Source organism: Esox lucius, chromosome 8 (genome assembly GCF_011004845.1).
Source record: "Esox lucius isolate fEsoLuc1 chromosome 8, fEsoLuc1.pri, whole genome shotgun sequence".
Lineage (NCBI taxonomy): Eukaryota > Metazoa > Chordata > Actinopteri > Esociformes > Esocidae > Esox > Esox lucius.
The window spans coordinates 12,077,430-12,099,538 of NC_047576.1; the positions used below are offsets into that span (position 1 = coordinate 12,077,430).

General features: G+C 38.5%; 3 protein-coding genes across 5 annotated transcripts; 2 read left to right on the forward strand and 1 right to left on the reverse strand.

The window, feature by feature from the left end:
- The first annotated feature begins 4,271 nt into the window (after positions 1 to 4,271).
- LOC105011538 (spindlin-Z-like) lies at positions 4,272 to 8,449 on the forward strand. Of its 3 annotated transcripts, none has more exons than XM_010871628.3 (5): positions 4,272 to 4,342; positions 5,019 to 5,059; positions 5,254 to 5,507; positions 5,641 to 5,874; positions 6,149 to 8,449. In XM_010871628.3, exons 2-5 carry the CDS (start codon positions 5,040 to 5,042, stop codon positions 6,352 to 6,354), a joined length of 714 nt encoding a protein of 237 aa, XP_010869930.1. In that variant the 5' UTR covers positions 4,272 to 4,342; positions 5,019 to 5,039; the 3' UTR covers positions 6,355 to 8,449.
- Positions 8,450 to 8,642: 193 nt separating this feature from the next.
- On the reverse strand, positions 8,643 to 10,954 carry micos13 (mitochondrial contact site and cristae organizing system subunit 13). Its single transcript, XM_010871629.3, has 4 exons — positions 10,762 to 10,954; positions 10,013 to 10,169; positions 9,858 to 9,909; positions 8,643 to 9,347 (listed from the first exon to the last, which is right to left on the reverse strand). Exons 1-4 carry the CDS (start codon positions 10,788 to 10,790, stop codon positions 9,250 to 9,252), a joined length of 336 nt encoding a protein of 111 aa, XP_010869931.1. The 5' UTR covers positions 10,791 to 10,954; the 3' UTR covers positions 8,643 to 9,249.
- Positions 10,955 to 13,019: 2,065 nt separating this feature from the next.
- On the forward strand, positions 13,020 to 21,375 carry hsd11b1la (hydroxysteroid (11-beta) dehydrogenase 1-like a). Its single transcript, XM_010871630.3, has 7 exons — positions 13,020 to 13,063; positions 13,160 to 13,261; positions 16,078 to 16,208; positions 16,400 to 16,603; positions 17,526 to 17,619; positions 17,843 to 18,008; positions 18,401 to 21,375. Exons 2-7 carry the CDS (start codon positions 13,177 to 13,179, stop codon positions 18,582 to 18,584), a joined length of 864 nt encoding a protein of 287 aa, XP_010869932.1. The 5' UTR covers positions 13,020 to 13,063; positions 13,160 to 13,176; the 3' UTR covers positions 18,585 to 21,375.
- The last annotated feature ends 734 nt before the right edge of the window (positions 21,376 to 22,109 follow it).

Genomic DNA, 22,109 nt, shown 5'->3' on the forward strand with positions numbered 1-22,109 from the left:
GACAAAAAACTAACTTATGAATGCACCGACTGTGTTATCACTGTCACAAACCGTAATATCATGTTGTCAAGTCAATAACAAGGCATTTGAACTGCATACATGGGAACCTATCCAACGTTTAAAAAGGTCTTGACAGAGGCTATTTTGTGTGTGCAGGGTTTTCACAATGTGTTATGCAATTCTCCAGCAACTCAGCCACAGTTGCATACTGTTTGATGGGGCAAGTGTTCCATACATTATGAATTTGCTTTCTCAGAGCTGTACAAAACAGAGCTGTTCAGTCACCCATAGCCAACGATAGAGGACTATTCCATGTTTTCTATTATGTGGTCAGATCATATATATTTTTATTGAAGACATCCATTTATTAATGTAGTCTCCTGGGTGTGACTTCTACCTTTTTGGACTGATTCCATCCGATGACCCGGTTTGACATGTCTCCAACTGGTTCACTGAAAAAGATCAGCCAATGACTTTGAAAATGAATATGGAAATCCAAGTTGCTACATTAAATCTATGGAAGCCTTCAATGGCCATGTCCATGTTCCCACTTCATATTAAGAAATATGGATACTCCATTGTTCCATATGGGTAACTGAGTTGCTTCAAAATGTGGTTACTGTATTGACATTTTATAATAGGACACAAAATTAGTATTTGTTAAAATATAACATTGGATAATATTTAACAATGCCCACCTTCCTGGAAAAGTAAAGAACTTAGTAATTCAACTTTGTCTTCTATGAATTTGACTGGTTCATCTTGCTAAAGAGCCACTTCACCTACAGTGTAATATATATGAAAAGTGTTTCATAGTATATATGAAGTGTTTACCAACAAATGCTAAATTAGGGTACGTGGCTGCAACAGCTCTTTGCAACGTCCTGAGACTGCAGAACATCAGTTGGTGGAAAAAGATGATCTGTTGAGCAGAGTGGTGGAGCCTTGCCAGTAGGCCTGGTGGGGTTGAGACAAGACAACACAGGTGAACAGGTGGGGTTGAGAAAAGACAACACAGGTGATCCTGTTCACCTGTGTTGTCTTGTCTCACCCCCACCAGGTGCCTCCCATCCCCTCGTTATCCCTGCTTACTTAACCCGTCTTCTCTGTTTTTCCAGTGGCCAGTTCGTCTTGAGTGTTTTTACCAAGTCGTTCCCGAGTTCTCATTCCTTTGTGTTCCCAGTGCTCCATGACTAGTTTTCCCGTGTACGAGACTCCTTCCTGTTTTGCCTATTCTGCTCTCCTGCTCACCGTCTGTCTGTACCTTTGCCGAGATAACCAGTGTGCCACACCCCTGCCTGTTTACCTATTCTACTCTCCTGCTCATCGTCAGCCTGTACCTTTGCCAAGATCACCTGTGTACCGAACCTCTGCTTGTTTTGACTACTCCATTCTGGCCGACTCAAGTTCTGTTAAACACCTTAATGGTAGTTCCTGTCTCCTGTGTAGTGTAGTATAGAGTTGTGACACTTTTTTATAATTGCATTTTATAATTGAATAATATATGCATAATAGATATAATAAGTACATGTAAATACCTGTTATTATAGGAATATACTAAAATTTCCTTCACTTGCTAACTAAATGTATTTTTGCATCTTTTCAATTATTGTGGCCTCCCCCTTCAGTTATGAATGTACACAATACCCCAAAATTGCATCAAATTCTGTGTGTGGGGTTGCTGATTCTGGTAGAAAGGAAAGAATGTTGGCATACCTCCTTTTTTGCTTTCTTGCCGGAAACAAATCTTTTCATTGCAGTCGTTTGGGTTTAGTAACAATGAGGGGGGATATACTAAACAATGTAATAATAATTAAATAATCAGAGCCAAGACAACAACTAATTTTCAAATTGTTGCTTTATTCACATCAGCATTATTTCTGGGACCAGTCAGATGTTTTGTCAGCTTTTTATATTTATATCTACTTTTTTTCTAAATCAACGCATTGCCATGAGAGGCCTCTATCTTCTTGATCTCCGATTTTTTTAATGTTATTCATTGCTGCAGCTGTTGAGACAATTGAGAAAATAATAATTGATGTATAATTCACACATGCAAACACACAAACACTCAAATTAGTTGTAAAGTCTGGGTCAGCAGCCAAATTAACATACATAGGGCTTGGTTAGCTTATAGTAATTAGTTTCAAGCTAATTATTCTTTACATCAGATCTCAAACTATGCAGATGTTGGGGGATGTCAGAGTAAACCCTACTTTTATACATTTAAAACTGAGTTGGACCATGTGTTTGGCTATGTCTGCTAAACAAACTTCATGTGGTGGGCTAGGGCACAGCCAAGGTCCAAACCAATCTTCATATTTGCAGCAAATAAACACAAACAATTCCCAGGGGCCATCCACTTCACAAGCAAAATGGGACATCCAGGGCTTTACCATATATATAGAAACTGCCCATATTTTCTTTTGTCTGTTTCACAGGAAGTGCTTTTAGAAATTACATTCATTATTCCAATACTATTAATATCATTGGCGCTATTATAAAAACCTCCCTCCCAATGCAAACTTCAAAGAGCTTTCCCTAATTTCCTCCACTCAATTACAGCAACACCAGCTCACATTCAAACCAACTCTCCCCTTTATAGTGCACTCGCTATATTCACTCACACTTTTTATTGACTAAGAACAACATTTTCTGAATTTTTTAAAATATGAAAAAAGCATTTTAAATAGCGCTATGACTAACTATTCAGAGCTTAAAAAAGAAATCGAGTGAATGTTAGCAATAAATGTGACACTGGTATTTTACTGTTACTGCACATACATTATGGACTAACTCTTCTCTAGACCCACCCCCCCCCCCCCCCCCCACACACACACAAAGAAACAAATTATACAAAATAAAAGATAATGCTAAATGCATCGAATGTAAAATAGGGGGCCCTGTGGAAAAAATGTTGGAACCCTGCGACACGGTGCCCATGGTAAATTGGCATTGGTAAGTCCAGTGATATAGGCTACGCCTACTTTTTACTAATTAGCGTTGGGTAACTTGCGCAAATGGCAACATTTGAACATGCTATCACGAACATGCTAAGACGAATATTTAGGTTTAAGCTTCCCAAAAGAAATAATATATTAATTACATTGGTCAATGAATGGTAGAACTATAACATTCTCCTCAGCATCTTTGCTACTGATTTACCAGTGGACTGTCTCAGAAAGGAAATCTCTGGTCACCGCCACAATAACAACACTTTCTATTGTTCATTGCGCTTAAGTTCACCGTAGGCTACCACAATTGACTTCACCGTGACGACTTCGAAGCGCATCGGTCAATGCATAGTTGTATATCTGGGCACACTACAGCTTTTCAAATGCCGGCACGAAATCTTCTCTAAAGGTGTTTTCGAACCGACACTGTAGTCAGTTAAGAAATGCTACATCTGAACATAGACAACTATGCTGCTGTCCTCAATGCCGGACCTCAATAATCTTCTCTGAAGCGGTGCAGACGTTTCTGATGCGCCACTTTTTAATATTGTATGAAAGGCGATCAGTTGCCCTTATTGAGACATTACTGTACTGGCATTGTTGACCTATGTCTGAAAAAGGTATTAGTTTGTTCCCTGACAACTATCCATTAATATTCCAGGTTGCAAGGATTGCATGGGCGGTAGTGAATGCACATTTTCTGCAGCAAAAATGTATTACCATTCGCCTAGCAGCAGGATGAAATACCTGCAGCACGTTCGCAAACCTTGTTTCAAAATAAGAGTACCAATTGCAAAGCTTTAAAAATATACCCTAACTGTAAGTAAATGTTTGCCCTGCAGTGAATTCATCCCTTGAAAGAATAAACAACATTTGATGCTATTAATAAATGTGTATTATTTACACATTTGATGTCTTCTCTTCTTTCTGAGCAAGTCACTTGACTTTGTCTCACTTGGTCACTCCTATAATTGCTATGTGGATGACACCCAAGTAGTTGGCAATCTAAGCCGTTCGCATAGTCCTGCTTGTTACAGAACTGACAGTACTCCCAAATCCACTTTCACATTGGTACAAATAATATTTATTTTGCTACAATCACAATGTTGTGATCTTAACAGATCCGACAATTATTTTCAATACTCTTCTAATTTTGTATCTACATTTCTTTTATTTATTTATATTGCATTAGTAAATAAGCATCATCAAACGCCAATGGACTAACATTCAGTTCAATTTTGATTAGTAATTCCCTTCGCTATGTTTTGAAGTGTATGCTTTTATTTTGAAACATTCCTCATTACCATTTAGCAGTGACGTCATCATCCGTGCTGCCAGCAGAATAGTAGTGAAGAATTGAATCGTTTTGGCATGATATTCGCATACAGGTATTTCGATATTTTGGCGAGACAATATAGACTATTGATGTTTAGATTATTTATCGGGAACATATTAACACAAATGTGCATTTGTTTGTGCTCCGAACCATAGCATTGTGGAGTTGATAAAGACAGTAATTATTGATAACCTATTAGCCTACGATCAAACAGTGCTTGTGGCGCGTATTGTCCACGTCTCATCAGCAGCATGTGCGATAGGGTAGAACTTATTTTGTTATATTTACGATATTCCATGTTTTATATAGTCTATGTAACGAATTTAAATGTTCTAAACATTTTTGAATGTTTGTCTGAAACAGTGGTGATAGCTGACGTATTGTGTTTAAGTTGAATATACATCTGTGGATCACTCATAGCCAACTTCTTGTTCCCGAATACCGTTTTTATATGTTCATAGTGACATAATGAATTATTAGAGATTATGACACGGGAAAAGATGTATGGCATTACATTGATTGCAGTGACCTCCGTGGATGCAGTGTATTCCATATGAGGAAATAACCAGGAAGTTATTCTGTCATGCTAAGCCATTGGCTGCTCTGGTTGTCTGTCTCAACTATAATATACGGATCAGTCTCTTTCGATAACTAGCATTTTCTTTTTGAAAATGACCTTTTCTCTGACACAGTTGTTGAGTATTTCTGTTTGTTTCTTCCCTCAGCAGTATTTGAATTTCTTTGGAGGCATGTCCAAGAAAAGGGGCAGGTATGAGTTAATGTAGTTTTCATTTCACTTTTTTCAGTCTGTCGAGAGTAGGCTACATTTCAGTACAGGCTACATCTAGGAACAAACAGCAATTCATTGATTCTTATACTATGTAAAATATGTCCCACTTCCTTGTAAAAGTATCATCTGAGATTACATATCCAACTGTCACATACATAAACGGTGTCCCCCAGAAAGCGGAGTAGTGGGGAGCTGAGTGACACCTCGGTGATGACACCTGAACCCAACAGCATCCTTGGAGTGAGAATACAGCACAACTGGAGAGAGAAGGGAAATCAGAGCAAATGGAAAGGCACAGTCTTGGACCGTCTCAGTGTCAACCCCTCGTTATTCATGGTCAAGTACGACGGCTTTGACTGCGTCTATGGCATCGAGCTGTTTAAGGATGAAAGGGTGTCAAATCTGCAGGTCCTCACAGAGAAAGTTGGTGAGTAACTTCTGATTGTAAGACGTTGGGCTATAACATTGTACATCTAATAATGCATGATCCGAGAGCAGGAACATTATTATGTCTGTGCAATGTTGTTCTCTGCTTTGACAACCGTTGTATGATTCCACAGTGAACAACAAGATAAAAGTTCCTCACGGGGCGGAGGAGTTGGTAGGCAAAGCAGTAGAACACTTATTCGAGAAGGAGGATGGAGAGAAGAATGAGTGGCGAGGAATGGTCCTCTCCAGGGCTCCCATCATGACTAACTGGTATTACATCACCTATGAGAAGGACCCAGTGCTTTATATGTACCAGCTGTGGGATGATTACGCTGATGGAGATCTCAGAATCCTACCTGAAGCAGGTAACATTTCTCTACTTGCAGCAGTGTTGAGATATATATATTTTTCCCCCTAGAGTGAATAGTATAGAAGCTCAGTCTGGAACAGAAACGGCTGATTCTTCTAATTTATAAGATTATGGTGACTTTAGGAGCGTTTGTTCTTACACCAATGTGACATGTAGAACTTACATTATGGAATACATATGAACATGTTGGTTATGTTAACCTGATAGCTGTAGGTAGGTTTTAATAACTGACCCCTGGTATTGGCGCTATTCATTGTTTTTCCCACTAGAAAATAAGCACTTGCTCCCGGCGGACCGAAAGCCAGGTGAGGAGACCGAGAGCCTGGTGGGAAAGCAGGTGGAGTATGTCACTGACAAAGGTGTGAAGCGAACAGGCCTGGTGATCTTCCAAGTCCCTGCCAAGCCCTCTGTTTATTACATCAAATATGACGATGACTATCACATCCATGTCTACGACCTGGTCAAGACCACCTAGGACTCTGGTTTACACACTCCATCGCTTTTTACGTATCTTCCTCTCTGTATCTCTCCATCCCTCGAAATGCCCTGGAGGGTGTAACAGTGATGCTTTATCATTCAGGAAGGGCAGTCTTTTAGGTTGAAAAAAAAAAAGGGATAAGGTATGCACAGCAGCGCTGTAGCAATACTGTTGTAGGCCACTAGGAGGAGGGCAGGGACACACACTCGGAAGGACCTTTTACCCTCCTCACTTCTTCAGTGATCCCATTTTGTTCTTGTGCTCCATGGTACACTCAAATCTTGGACAGTCCAGGAGTGACACTTTCCCCACAATTTGTTGCATTATGGTGTAATAAAGGCCACATTAGAATTGTATCCATCATCCTGATGCTCAATTAGCTAAGTCAAAGCTGAACTGAACCATATATCATAAAACAAATAGTATAAGCTGCCCCCAACAGCTGTTCATAGTGGGTTCTTAAATTACCAAAAAGCAAGCATGATGTAGTGAATATTTATAGAGACTAGTTTGAGGTGTAGTGTTCAGTGAAATGTCAACTTTAAAAGTGAAATGCGGTAAGCTGTGATGCCCCTGAAAGCATAATTTAACAACCAATCTGCCTTTGTTGATAGGCAACTTTGTTTGATTTGTGTCAGTCAGAGACAATCATTCCTTGACAAACTTACTGTGCTATCATTGGGCTCATAGCACTGGGTTGCACTGGCCTAGAAGTATTGCATAGTGAGTCATTTTAATACTGAATAAATACTTGTTAGAAACTAGACATACAAGTGTTTGTAAAGTCAGTCAGGCTATTTTTCCGGCCATACAAACTGATGTGTTTTCCAGGTGTGGAAAACACCCAAGCCCTGTACCTGACATGTTCAGAACATCTTCTGACTGTATGATCAGCTTTGGAGTAGAATAGAGGCAGTGCTTTACACCAAATTTGGACCTTGAATAGAAAACAAACAAGCATCACAAAGTGCCTTCAGGCTGGTCATGTTGCCATACTGTATATATTTGCTAACGGCTCACAGTTTTATTCTGTTTAATGTTAAGGCCAGTATTTGGTCAATGGTAGTGAAAGTTTAAAATGCTCTAAAGAAATGTGTCAAATGCTGCGTGACAAGGTTTTGCTATTGTCAATTTGTATTAGAGGATATGTGCAATGTTTGGCAGTTAATGCAGTATGACTATTTTCCCCAATTTAACATCAATGACTGTTGATTAGTCTCATTCAAATGTTAATATTGTAGGGTGCACTTTAAATTACACACATACATATGCTAAATGTTTGGCACTTTTTTGCCTTTTTCTTTCAAGATTTTTTTCCCAGCAAGAATAAGTGGCATATTGCAGTAGTGGTAAACCATAATGGTAACGCATGGCGAAAACAAAACCGTTATAACACAGCATACAGTAGTTTATCTGTAACTTTCGTGTAGTGTATTGTAAGTGTATGCTGTTGTGATTATACCTTATTTTGTAAACATCCCATTGACACACCAGCTTTAAAGCCCATCTACATATCTCATCTAGAGAATTGCCGCAAAGACAACATCCAAAAAGCCCTTTGGTCTGGCCCCTTGTGAGTAAAAACACTAGTATTCACTTTTTAATGTCATTTTAGAGACTTGGGAACAACCATAATGTAATCTCAAACTCCAAAGGATAAATCTGATTTACAGTGTTCTGTCTTTACTCTCACCACTGCAGTGTAATTTATTTACAAAGTGCTTTGGACCATAATGTACGTATAAGGTTCATTCTATTTATTGTGAGATTCGCATGCATCACTTGATTGCATTCATGAGAATTCATAGTTTTGTCAGCTAGGGTTAAGACATCTCTAGCAGATAATATTGTGGCAGTCTTCACAGCCCAATTTCATTTAAATGTTTATGTAAAAAAATGTGACTGTAAAAAAAACAAGATGGTCAGTGCTTGTCTTTGCTACTTTACCAGTTGTGCTGTGGTGTTTCTATGTACAGTAAAAAGAAACTCCAAAAAAAACTCTTCTGTAATCTTTTTTTTTTTTTACTCCACTGGAGTTGTTACAACCCATTTGTAATTAATCTGTCATGAGTAATAAAGTTGTTTTTGCATACATCTTTCATCTGCCATGTAGGTTCAGAATGATCATGATTTAGCATAATTAAATTAGACTACACCATTTACCCTCAGTTATAGGGCTAGGATTCAATGTATGCAGTCCCAAATGCAACAACTGACCCAACCTCACAGCCATGTATTTTACATTAGTATGCCATATTTTTAAGTATACAGCGATTAACATTCAATAGAACAGACATGTCATATCTGACATGTTTACATTTATTTTACTCATAAATGGGGATATATATACACACACACAAAACAACAGACATTTGTGTAGAAAACATGTTAGATGGGATATTCAGAGAATTAGGTCAAAGCCAGAATTAGCAGAATAGAGCATATTATTGTCTTGAGATAAATACAGCTATAATTAACAGTGCATACACACCAAAGACAATCTTAACATGTCCATCTGGAGCTCATTTGACTTCATTCTGGTGTGCAGGTCTTGCTAAGGTAACCAGGTTCTGTCACAAATGACTCACACATGTTGACAAATTATTGTTGACACAATATAATGCACACATTGAGTTCTGGCATTATCAAAACTACAGAACTACAGGTTCCAGAAATTAACACTGGCCATAGCCTAATTCCACAATGTATTTCACCCCTGAATTTTATATTTGATGTACTATGCATTCAAAGCAAGCAAGCGCCTTTCACAAGAGGGCTGTATGTATTTGCATGTCATATTACTCCTGAGGATTTGGTTGTGACTGCAGAGGGACCCATCCAAAACACAAATGACATTCTCAAAAGTCTGTTAGTTAAAATATCTATTTTCTTTCATTTGATGAGGTCTTTCAGGTACTGCAAGCCTTGGTTGGTGTAGTCACCCACTGTTGTTGGGCCTGATGAGAGCACAGATATGGATGACTGCACCCCTGGAATTAAATGACAGAAAATCTAAATTTTATACATGAAAGTCAAAACAACAAAAAATGATATGGCTAGCTGGTTTAACTGCAGCTAAGAATATGCTAAACTTAAGATAGAAGCCTCCACATGCACTAACATGGCATCTATGGGTTTTTACTTTTTCTTGATATTGTACACTTGTCAACTGCCAGAATTCACAGTGGGAATGAAAGAACATTAACAATGTGGTTTAATACAGTGGAAAATGTGAAATCTTTGTTATAGGGAGCGGTTTATAGTAGATATATATGAGTAACTCAGGTGGAATGGGCGTGTAGTAATAATTATACAGTTTACTTTTATTATTATGGGTTATATCTAGAGTAGCATCTATTGCTGCATGTTAGGAAGCATTCTCTTTTTTCATTGTTATTTCAATAATGGGCATACTATAATAATAAAATTGTGATTTGTATGATGATTGAGTACGCAATAAAAACATTTCATCACAAAATCAGACATCATGCATTTATTACCTGAGTTCCACGCTTCAACAGGGGAAAATCCAACTTTAGGGATAGCTGGAAGCTAAAAGTAAACAACGCACATTAAACCTCAGGAATCTCAGACTGCAAAGTAAATTGTTCTGACTGTCAGATCCAACTAAAAATCTAAGTAGCGGCATTATTACCTCATAGCCAAAGTACTTCACCCACTCATCCACAGCAGGAGGAATGGCAGCTTTAGCTTTTTCTAGGACCTCAGAGCCCTGCTCACTTCCCCCTAGTAATCCGGCATCATAGGCAACATATAAAGCGCCTCCTGCAATGGTCATTTTAGTGGCCAACCTGTGAAAGATAATAATTGAGAACAGGATTTAAAAAATCCTGATTTATCCCGCAAGACAGAAATGCAGTGTTAAACGTTAACTCTGTGCCAACAAATGTATCCATTCACAGCAACATAATATTTCAGTAGCTTGATATCTGGCAGGCTAGCTGCTGTCAATCTAGCGTATCCAATGTATTATAAAATGTTTGAAACACACTGCAACTGTGTGTGAGCAAATCCTAGATAACTTTGGAACCATACGTTATTATTGTATGGTTATTGTTTTTCTGAAAGAATTCTCTATTGTAAATGTGTTGAACCCTGAAACCTCGAATGACAACTGGCCACCGAAAATCCTAACATTAAGTTAAATGTACCCAGCATGTTGCAGATACAGTAACTAGCTAACTATGTTACCATTTAACGATGGCTAGCTAGTTACTAGGTTGAGTGCTATCCGGTACTAATTAGCTTGAGCATGACTACAGTTGATCAAATCCAAATTAAATGAGTGTATTGTACATTGCGCTAGCAAGCTAACCAGCTAAGTTGCTAAAACGAATTCGCTAAATGCTAAAGCTTTCACGTGAGTATCAAAGATAAACTTACTTTAGAACAGGCAACATCTTGGCAGCCATAATGACACAGATGAATTAATGTAAAATCACGTTGTGTATTTCCAATCTAGCCGTAACAGCCAAAATGAAATTTACTTGCCCTAAAGAGAAAAGCAACCGACTAACTACACTGAAGGGCAACCACGTAGAGTCTTTAAATTCAGAGGTCCAACATTGTGACACTTCCGGAAACGCTAGAGAAGTACAGTAGACAGACCAGAACGAGGTTTGGTTTTTTATTGTTTTCCCAAAAGGTCCCAGTATATATACATAAAAATGCAATCTTATCTATACAAAAAACACTATTATTCTATTTATTAATTTTTTTTGAATTTGTATTTAATGATAAACGACAATGACTTCGCTTAAAGAACGTTTAAATCTACACTTATCTTCACGCAAGTGCATCTTTGTCAACTTTGTGTCATAGATCTGACTAGTTATTTTCATAACGAGTCCATGATTCTTTAAAATGTAAATTACATTTGCTGGATTTGAATATGATTACGAGAATGTACAGAACATTTGAAAAATACTTCTATTTTAGCAGAATTTCAGATAGCAATCTGTAATCATGAAGTTATGTTTAAAGTGTAATATACTGTACATTAAACCTTGTTATCAAGTGTATATTAATAAAATATACTACGGGTTAAAAACAGTCTATGGTTAAAAACTATAGACTACATGAGGGTGGCATGAGGCCCCGACATCCTCTAGTGCGATGTGCTCTCAGCCCAGCACGGTGCAGCTCAATTGGCATTCGCCAGAGAACACCAGAATTGGCAGGTCCGCCATTGTTGACAACTGGACGCAATTCAGTTATGCAGTTGCCCATTACTCCTGGATGCATGTCCCAAATTGAAATTGAGTGGACACAAACTGTTTTTACTACGTTATTTATTTTGCAAGGCTAGCGTATTGACAGTAGGGCTCTGAGTGCGACTATAGGATTGCTATTGTAGCTTTACCTGTGTTTATTGTCATTTTATATGATCGTTTCAATGTTTTATTAACTTTGAAAGCTCTTTGCAATACTGATGGCGATATCTGATTTACAGATGTCTGTAATGAGAAACCTCATAGACATGAACAATAGTCCGAACTGAATTACAGATATCTCCAACTGTAGTTTTGACTAGTCAAAACTCCAATTCAAGATATAACGTCATTCTGATTAGGCGAAATAATGTTGCAGATCTGTAAGGAATATCCACTCTAGCGAATACATTTTAAAACGGCTTGCCATTGTCAGGCTCGAGTAGGAATGAGGAGCAGGAATCCGAAGTCGCACTGATAAACTGTATTTTAATAGTGAAAATAATGGCGTAGGCGAGACAATAAAACACAAAGACAGGGGAAGCAGAGGGAACATATATACTGGGGGGAATTATTAGAATGAGGACCAGGTGCGCTAAACAAGACAACAGGTGAAATGAATGAATGAGATGGGCGGTGGTGTTAGAAGACCGGTGACGTCCACCGCTGGAGCCTGTCTGCTGCAGGAGGAGGAGAGGCAGCAGAGGGCGCAGTCGTCACAGCCATACGTTCCCCTGGTCAGACCACAACCCCACGTTGAACCCATAGACATAGACTTTATTATGTCTATGGTTGAACCAGCCACTGGTTAGATGCTACGTCATCGATGACAGATCGCCTTATGAAATGTTTATTTGACGTGTAAAACACCTGCATGGGAATCCAGCCCTTGCAAATCCTGGGAAGAGGAACGCGACTGTAGTGTGATTGTAGTGCCACTGAAGAGTAGCGTCATGCTGGCAACATTAGAGATTCCGTAGCAACAATAAGACTTCCGGTTTTCGGATTTTGCCTTCAAAATTGAAGTCCGCGTTAAAACGAGATTTTAATAATATTAAATGTATCGATTTTGACACTTTGCTTAGTGTGTATTGTTTAAATGGATTGTAGGAAATGTTCAGAAGAGTGGATAAAATAATCATATGCAAAGAAATCCAGGGGCACTGTGTATTTGCAATTGTTGCTGCTGTTTTACTCCGCCCATCCCATTGGCCACAATGTAACTCAATGGATATGAAATACATATTGCCCTATACAAAAAAAAACTATTCTATATGACGCAGTGAATGTATTGTAGGAAATGTTCAGGATACTCTATAGATTGATTATATGCAAAGAAATCCAGGGGCACTGTGTATTTGCAATTGTTGCTGGTGTTTTACTCCACCCATCTAGATTTTTGTGACCAGGAAGTGTTTCTTTAATGTTGCTCACAAGACACTGATCCACTGAAGACTCCGTCTGCTGTTGTATAGGTAATCATTTAAACTAGAAAGTAGTTTTGTTTTGCAAAACAACAACAAACATTTTCCTAATGAATGTTAATTTAATTTTATGTTATTAACCACTAGGTTATTGCCGTCACGAGATGAAGGCTTTTACTAAACTCGTATTAGTAGGTGTAGCTGCAGCTTTTGTGGCTTTCCAATGGAGGGGACCCACTTTGGACCCAGGTAAGATATATATTTATATGTATATATATATATATATACATATACATATACATATAAATGTGTGTGTTTCTTTCTTTTTTTCTTCCCCACAAACATTTGTGAGTGAGGGATTGTTTTGTGCCTCAACCAGTTTGAAAAAGTAAGCCCTTTGGCCATTTTCTGTACTGAAACAACTGGAACACTTAATATGGCAGGCTTACTTGGCAATACAACTCTTTCTGATCTGATCTTCTGATCTACAGTGTCAACGTTTGGCAACAATTGAATAATAATAATTATTATTATGTTATAAACCGAGTGGTATGAATCTTGATTGCTGATAAGCCAATTTACCAATGATAAGGGCTGGGTCCAGGAACACCTTAAAGGGGCCATACCGTACTCTCCACTAACCTTTGGCACCGTTGGTAAATATGAGTTAAAAGGGCAGTGAAATTTGCTGTTGATCCTCTTTCTTTCATTCAAAATATTCACAAAAGACCAATCATTTGATTGAAGCAAATTAATTGAAAAAATAAATGTGAAATAAATGAAATACATATTTTTCTCAAACACATTGTGCCACTGTTATTGGAACCCTTAGAAATTATTCTGAGTAAAATCTGTGATGTATGATTATTACTGTACTATAGCAGAAATACAAACATAAATGACCATCAGACATCTGCAGTTAGTGTTTTAGGTTAAAGGTTTGAAATATATTGATGGGGAGATATTCCCTATTTAACGTTTCTCGCCGGTCTGTCTATCAGAATGCATTGACATGTAGTACTTGCTTTAGTTGTGTGATTCAGTTTTGTAAACCTTAGAGGCTGGATTCTACACAGTCCCCCATAGTGTCTTATTCCAAAGGTCAGCTAAGCCTTGTTATATCTGCCATATGTCCCATTCCTTTGTTGCTTAAGTATCATGTGTATGCTACACTTGATATTTCAACACAAGTGCAGCATTGTATTATTTGAAACAGAATGAACTTACACTTGGGTTTGTACAAAAATAGGAAATCTCTGCCGGCCCTTGGTGGTGTGTCTGATTGTTCATAATGTTTTTGATATGGGCCTCTTGTGATAGTAATGCTTATGAGAGGACCTATTGTATTAAGATCATACGATAACCTCAAATGATCAGAAATGAATAAATACTAAAATGTAGCAGGTACAACTGTTTGTAAGTTAATTTAATCTATTTAGGTGAACTGATATTGGACTTTCCGCTATTGAAATGCCTTTCAGTGAAGTAAAAATCTGTCCAGCTATAAATACTGTGTACTATGTGTACAATGTGCCTGGTCAGCCATTATTATTACTAATTCTTATACATTTAAAGTGTAATGTCCTTCCATCTAAGTCTCACCTGCCAAATACTTATTTTAACATAGTCGGAGCGACAACCAATTCCAGGATTAAAAAAAAAAGAATCATACCCTCCCACACCTACATGTTGCGCACCTGAACCCCATGTTGGTTAGAGGCAGTATATCAGATGGAAGTTATTTTGTAACAAGTGATAAAGGTGCCTGGGAAATATACATACATACATATATAGATAAATCCACCTTTACTGTGCCAAATTGTGCCCCATGTCATCAAAATCACTTGTTTTCAAACTTGGAATTTCATGGCTAATTTCACTTAAATTTGCTGACTTTTGGTTATTGGTTAGCTTCATATTTTAATTGGATTGGCTGATTCATGAGAATGGTTGGAGCTACAGCCGCATCATCCAGGCGCATTCCTGGGCACCTTTGTGTGAACTTATTAGGAACTGTGTTGTTGGAGTGTCAAACCAGTTATGTTGTAATGTAAACGAGCCAGTTCTACAATTATTTCTTATTAGCAACCTTACAAAATGCAACCTTCAAGGTTTATGAAAATAATCTTTGTCCCAAATGAATTTTGTGAGTGTTATACAGTACAATGAAAGACTTATATAAGGCCTAAATAACTCATAAGAGGCAACCGTGTAGAATTGGAGCCATAGAATATATTTAGTCATGAGTTAGTTCTGAATACTACTTGGTAATCAGGCTAGACTTACAGTAACTTAAGCACTGTAGTTTCCAGGCATATACAAAAGTAGAATCACAGAAAGGATGTAAGAATCTGTAATTGTTTTTAGATAAAGAAACATCTGGATTGTCATACTTTTCTCTGGGTGTGGACATTTGGGTGTTTTCTCAGTAATGTCTTATCCAGGGTAAAAAGTATCCAGGGTTTATTTTTGTTTCAGAACCAGAAAGTAATCTAATAATGGACTGCATTCACATGTTTAAGGCAGGGCCTTCTGGAGGCCCAAGGCAGTATTATGTTGGAGGGAACCCCCTTGCAGCAAAATGTTTAGTGCACTCCCATTGTTGACAAAGCTTGAAAGTACATTTTATACAGTTCTACACATTTTGCCATGGCATAAAGAAAATGCTGCAGTTTTAAGCTAATGTCAAGGAAGTCAATTAGTTTTGCACAATTTTAATGCAATTTCACAGCTAATATCCTTCTGGTCTGAAATGTCAAGCACAAGAATGCCCAAAAAAATGACCGAAACGACCAAATTTGGCTCAAATTGTCACCATAATACATGCACACTCCATTAAGAATGGAAAGAACTTGAACTTGAAAGCATACATGAAATTGACAGAACATACAGAAATGATCTATCATGCTGCACTAGCTGTGCTTATTCTAAGTGCATTTAGCTTTCTAGCCAGCTAATTCAGCATTAAGATTATTGGCTGACATGTGTTTTTGCCAAAACTTGCTTATAAAATTCAAAGGAGCTAATGGTGCAAACTGAGGTAATTTCATATGGCTGTTTTTCAGAGTCTCTAAAGGGTGCCCGGGTCCTAGTGACTGGTGCTAGCACCGGTATAGGGGAACAAATTGCCTATCACCTTGCTGGCTTTGGTGCCAAGGTGGTTATCACAGCCAGAAGAGAGAAGGTTCTTCAGCAGGTCAGTGACACTGAAATGAGGTAGTTTCCTCCATTTTGGTCATTTTCACCAACCACATGTTTTTGATTAAACTCTTAATCAAAAGAGTTTAATCAAACGCTTTTGTAAAGTTTTAAGGACTATGTAAACCTTTTATAAAAACTTTAACAATTATGTTAACCTTTTGTAAATATCACTACTTTTTGTTCCAGGTGGTTGAGAAATGCCAGGTTTTGGGGGCCCAGAAGGCTCTACACATAGCAGCGGACATGGCCAATCCTTCTGACCCAGAGAGAGTGGTAAAATTTGCAGTGGACAAGCTAGGAGGACTGGATTACCTGGTGCTAAATCACATTGGACCTAGTCCATTCGCCATGTGGGATGGAGATGTGGAGCACACTAGATGGTTAATGCAGGTGGGTATCTCAATCACAAGTAGTACTTGGCGTGATAAAAAAAAAAAAACTGGTTGCACACTTGCCTGATAATGCCTACTGTCACTGCCCACGCCCACCTTGTAATTGCTGTCCTTTTCTGCCTGGTTGTGCAGCTGACCTGGAGTCTGCCTAAAGGCTGTGGATACACACCACTTGAATTTATTGACCTGCTGGTTTTCTGAACATGCAATAGCATGACAGTTGCTGATGCACAAAATGGCATTATCAATTACATTTGATTGAATTGGATTTTAATAGGAAAATGAAAGGAGAGGGAATGGTGATATAATAAACTGGGTGGTTAGAAATCTGAGTGCTGATTAAAAGACAGCCTTGGTATGTGCAAACAAGGCATGGCACTTGGGGTTGTGGTATATGGCCAATATACCACTGCTAAGGGCTGTTCTGGACACGGCACATAGCCCTGGTATATTGGCAATATATCACAAGCCCTTGAGATGTCTTTCTGCCCTTATAAACCAGTTACCAACATAATTTGAGCAGTAAAAAGTGATATGAAGACATACACGTGGTATTCAGTCTCAGGTACCATGCCAATCAACCTATCAGCATTCAGGATTCAAACCACCTGGTTCACAAATAACCGTATACCACAGATATGATGAAATATTAGTTTTTACAAGTTCTAATTGCATTTGGTTACAGGTTCATAATGACAATAAGGTACCTCAGGGGTTTGTGGTATTTGGCCAATATACTAATGTAACGTCCAGTATCCAGGCACTGTTGTTCCATGCACAAAAACTGCACTTAGCTGTTGCATATTGACAATACACCACATTCCCTTGTGCGTTATTCCTAAAACACAGCCTAGATTTTCTACCATTACCACTGTTTATTATTACTGTTTATTATTACCTCTTGCGTTTGTCTTTCCCAGGTGAATTTCCTTAGCTATCTGCAAATGGCAAAGACCGCTCTTCCTGTCCTAGAACAAAGTAAGGGTTCCATTGTGGTCGTCTCCTCCTTGTTAGGTGAGTCGTTTCTCTACTACAATTATTTCAAATGGCCCTTAATTCCGTGATCATGTCATGCAGCTCAGTTTGTAGAGCCAGGCATTTTCAATGCCAGAGTCGTGGCTCTGATTCATGGGGGGCCATTTCAAAGATGCCCAAAAATCTATTCACTCGATTTGGATAAAGGTGTTAAACGGTTGAAATGGAACTGTAATGATTAGACACTGTTTTGATCCTTCAGGAAAAATGTGCAGTCCGTTTGTGGCCCCCTACTCCTCCACTAAGTTTGCCCTGAACGGCTTCTTTGGGACACTGCAACATGAGCTGGCCATGCAGAGGAGCAACGTATCCATTACAATCTGTGTCCTGGGCCTTATAGATACAGACTCAGCTTTGGAGAAAGTCAAGTGAGCTATTTTTAAAATATTTTCCTGAAATACAGGTTAAACTCATTTATTTTGGAAACAAATTCATGGTGCGGGGTGTCCTGAATGGTAGTGAGTGAGTGGTCTCAGCCATTGCCGTGCAATGTAGCTGCTTCCTTGAGATTGGGAGTTTTAATCTTTTGATTGCATCATACAGACAGTGCCCAGGACCCTTGTGAAGTAATAAAGAAGAAATTATTAGGGTGGAAAAAGGGTAGATTTTTGTGGATTACTGTTTGCGAGGTAATGTGATGCGTGTCGTGGTGCTGAGTTTTTTTTCATGATTTTTGCAACGGTTTTTATATCACCTCTATCCCTTTGACACATTTGAAACATAATGCAATTGTCCTGAGTCACCATTGTTTGTATTAAAGGGGGTTCACCAACATCCAAGCCTGGCCAGCAAGTGAGGCTGCTCTTCATATCATCACTTCTGGAGCCACTCGAGAGGCAGAATCTTACTACCCCTGGTTCTGGTACTACACCTGTCTCTTCAGAGACTGGTTTCCTTACTTCAGAGACCGTAGTATACGTAACTTCTATGAATATGAACACTAACATCTCTATGCTTCAGTGACATTGCCTTGACAACTGTTTTCTTTTGGGTTTTAAATTTTTCATGCTCAAGATATTAATGAAATCTGTATGTTTACCCTGGTGTAAAATATTTTAAGAGCCTGGTCAAGCAGGCATCAGGCTGGTTCCATTTGATTGCCTTTTTATTTCCTATGTGGACAAATCCCATGTCAACCACTAGAGGGCAGTAGTTGCCTACAAGTGAAGCAGAAATAGAAGCCTTTTAGCCATGAACAGACAGCTAGTGAATCTGGAGTGATTTTAAAAATGTTCAGATCCCCCTACCTCAGTGGAAAAACACACTGTAATGCAGATATATCTATACCATATTGTTACAGTATAGTTACATTTATTGTTAGCTTTGCTGAAAAGTGTGTGATTAGTTATGTCTATACATGTTTATAACCCTTTAGTATATTTTAAATGTTAAATAGTGGACCGCTCCCTCCAAACCTGTACCAGACATTTTCCAACTACTACGCCAGCAGTCCAGGTCATAGCTTGTCACAGTAGAATATGTGGCATCCTGCCTGGAAGGGGGTCCTTGTTGTGTCCTTATGTCATTGTTCATCATCCCAATGGCCCTGCAGGATTCCTACCAAGTCAGGGTAATCCATCTTTGTGGTCCATAGTATTGCAATACAGCACCTCAGGAGCTATCCCCACATAGCCCCAAGGAGTTCCATCATGTCCCCTTGATGTTTTGAAGTGAAGGTTAAAACACGCGGGCCAGGAAGATTACATGTGCTCCTGATGTAGTATTTCCTCGTGCAGTGGAGGTGGTTTCCGTGAATCTTGCTGGCATGCCAAGTAATTTTGCATGAAACCTGTGGTCTAGTGTTCGCTCCTTGGGCTAATGCTCGGTAAGCTATCAGTTCATCAGCAGCACCATTGGGTTTTGAACCCAGTCTGTCCAACCTGTCCACAATGTACCTTTGATTTGACTGATTGATTGGAAGTGATATAGGTTCCACTGTATTTCGAGAGAGGTTTTCATGGCCCTACTAAAGAATGTTGAGCTGAATAGAAACATACACATTGGGGCCTCCTGGGGGAGGGACCAGGCACCGCCTGGGATAGGAGCCAGTAACACCTGCCACAGATTAGTGCTTCTAATGCCTGGTAATAAATCCCCTCACCCTCCTCTAGCATCTTCACCAAGCACGGAGCCGCACCACCAGCACACAGTAATGCAGGTGTTCCCACGCATTCGCACACACATACAAAAACAACCGGCTCTGTTCTCAGTGGGCATAATGTGATGTGTTGTTAGACCACAGAAGTACAAGCAGTGTTATTGATTGTGTTCCTTGGAGACCTTACCTAGGGTTTCAATATAGACTTGGCCAAGATCAAACAGATTAATCATGGCTGCCTGAGAACAGTCAAGGCCAAGACCAAAGCTGAAGCCCGGTGCCTCTTTACTGAGTACATGAAGGGGCTGAAAAGAACTTCAGAGCGGATATTTTACTATATCATCTAGCAAACAACATCATATTGTAGATTACACCGTTTCAGTGGGTTGTTCATTATTTTTGGGCATGGCTTTTGGGGCGAAAAGTATTTTCACCACCACGTGACACTTTTGAGTTAGAAACCAAATTATCAATTGATACTAAAGTGAAATGTAAAAGTCGCAGTAGTAAAATTAGGAAATAAGGTCAATCAATTCTACCAGCTATTTAATTTACTTCTAGCAATGATTCAATTATGCGTTTTGTATTGCAAGAGATGGTATGCATGCATCACTAGAAACCACACGTAGGTGCTATGTGTTGCATCTTTATTTGTATCTTGCTGTAATTGGATTGTTAAGTACAGAATGTGTGGCGGAACAAGGCAAATGACAGAATTTAATTGAGGAAGACTTAAAGTTAATGATGTAGTTAAAGGGCTACATGTTAGGTAGTTTCAGCTCCTCAGAGAACGAGGGAGGAGGACAATCCAACTCAAATGAAACAAAAAAAGATATTTGTTTGTTGACAAAACTACAGTACATAACCATAGTCACCAGATACCTCATATAAACACACAGGCCATGGCTGAGAGGATCGAAACAACTACTGTCTGAAACTTTTCATCATGAAGAATGTTATAAAAACTTTACAGATCAGTCATTCAAAGACAAACTATGCATATCTTGCAGTTTTGCAATGGTCTAGTTGTCTCAACAGCACTCTCTAGGGTAGCACCATTGTATTGCCACTCACTGATAGCGTTTTACATTTTCTGTTTTAATTAATGCTAGGATACAATGCTAGGATTTTGGAGTTCTCACCTGAACCTGTAGATATTATTTTGTTAGGAAGTCCTACACATGTATTATTATCATTATGTAGATGTCCAAACATACCAATCAGAGCTGTTATATTATGAAGGGCATCTTGCAAACCCAGTCAAAGGAGCAGACAGTTAACTTCACCTGATGCCTCTGGCCTCTTTTTGAAAAATTAATTGAGGTCGAAAACAATAAATGATTCAAGTGATACAAAGATACCTGTGCAAAACATTTTATTCCTGAAATTATATGTAGAATATTGCTTCTTAGCATGTGCGTGCTTTTCTCTTTCAACAATATAAAAGCACTAAAAGGGAGGTGTAACAGATGTAAATCTCTACCACAGTAGGATCAATGAGTAACTTTGATAAATGTCAGCTTTCGGGGAGGGGGGGACAGTCTTCCACTACTTAACAAATTAATTCACACCTATTTGACTACTCCATCATTTAATTTTATGGCAGAACAAAACTTGGCTCTCAGATTTTCTGATAAATAGGGGAATAGGGGAATTGGGTGTCAGGGGATGGGTGATGGGCTCGGTGAGACAAACTGTTTTGATGGGTTGCACATTTCTTCACCTACCTTGGTATAGGATGTGCCTGCCATCCGACTTGTTGCCAAGGAGTCCTATGTTGAATAATGTTGAATGGTGGTATAATTTGGTGTTTATATCATTTTAATGTTACATGAGAAGCGCATTCCTGGTGAAAAAAAATCCATATTTTCACAGTAAACCCAGAACAACCAACTGATCAACTGGTCATAATTCTGACCACTATTATATACGTGCTATATTATGTTTTTATAACTATTTTATTTTTACTATTTTCAACAATGTAGAATAATAGTGAAGACATCAAAACTTTGAAATAACACATATGGAATCAAGTAGTAACCAAAAAAAGTGTTAAACCGATCAAAATACATTTCATGTTGTAGATTATTTAAAGTGGCCTTCCTTAATTATTTGTCAAGCCTGGGGATCAGTGCTAATATCATGAACTCGTACTACAGAAGTTTGTACTATATAGCAAATTTCTACCAGAATGTTTCTTAACAGCGTAAACTACTGAACGCAGCTCAGATTTTCCAATATGGCCTTAATATAGGAAGTACAAAATGAAAAATTGGTAGGATGGAATAAATACAATTAGGAATATCTGTAATAAAATATATTTTAACCCAAAATAAAAAGCTGCGTTGCCCTCCGCAAGTTTGACCAGCCC

Coding starts and splice junctions, on each gene's coding strand:
- micos13 (XM_010871629.3), bottom strand. CDS start 10,790: ATGGCTGCCAAGATGTTGCCTGTTCTAAA. Junction 10,170..10,761: donor AAGATGTTGCCTGTTCTAAA/GTAAGTTTATCT, acceptor TATCTTTCACAG/GTTGGCCACTAAAATGACCA. Junction 9,348..9,857: donor TGTTGAAGCGTGGAACTCAG/GTAATAAATGCA, acceptor ATTTAATTCCAG/GGGTGCAGTCATCCATATCT.
- hsd11b1la (XM_010871630.3), top strand. CDS start 13,177: ATGAAGGCTTTTACTAAACTCGTATTAGTAGGTGTAGCTGCAGCTTTT. Junction 16,209..16,399: donor GAGAGAAGGTTCTTCAGCAG/GTCAGTGACACT, acceptor TTTTTGTTCCAG/GTGGTTGAGAAATGCCAGGT. Junction 17,620..17,842: donor GGTCGTCTCCTCCTTGTTAG/GTGAGTCGTTTC, acceptor TTGATCCTTCAG/GAAAAATGTGCAGTCCGTTT.
- LOC105011538 (XM_010871626.4), top strand. Junction 5,060..5,253: donor ATGTCCAAGAAAAGGGGCAG/GTATGAGTTAAT, acceptor GGTGTCCCCCAG/AAAGCGGAGTAGTGGGGAGC. Junction 5,508..5,640: donor GGTCCTCACAGAGAAAGTTG/GTGAGTAACTTC, acceptor ATGATTCCACAG/TGAACAACAAGATAAAAGTT.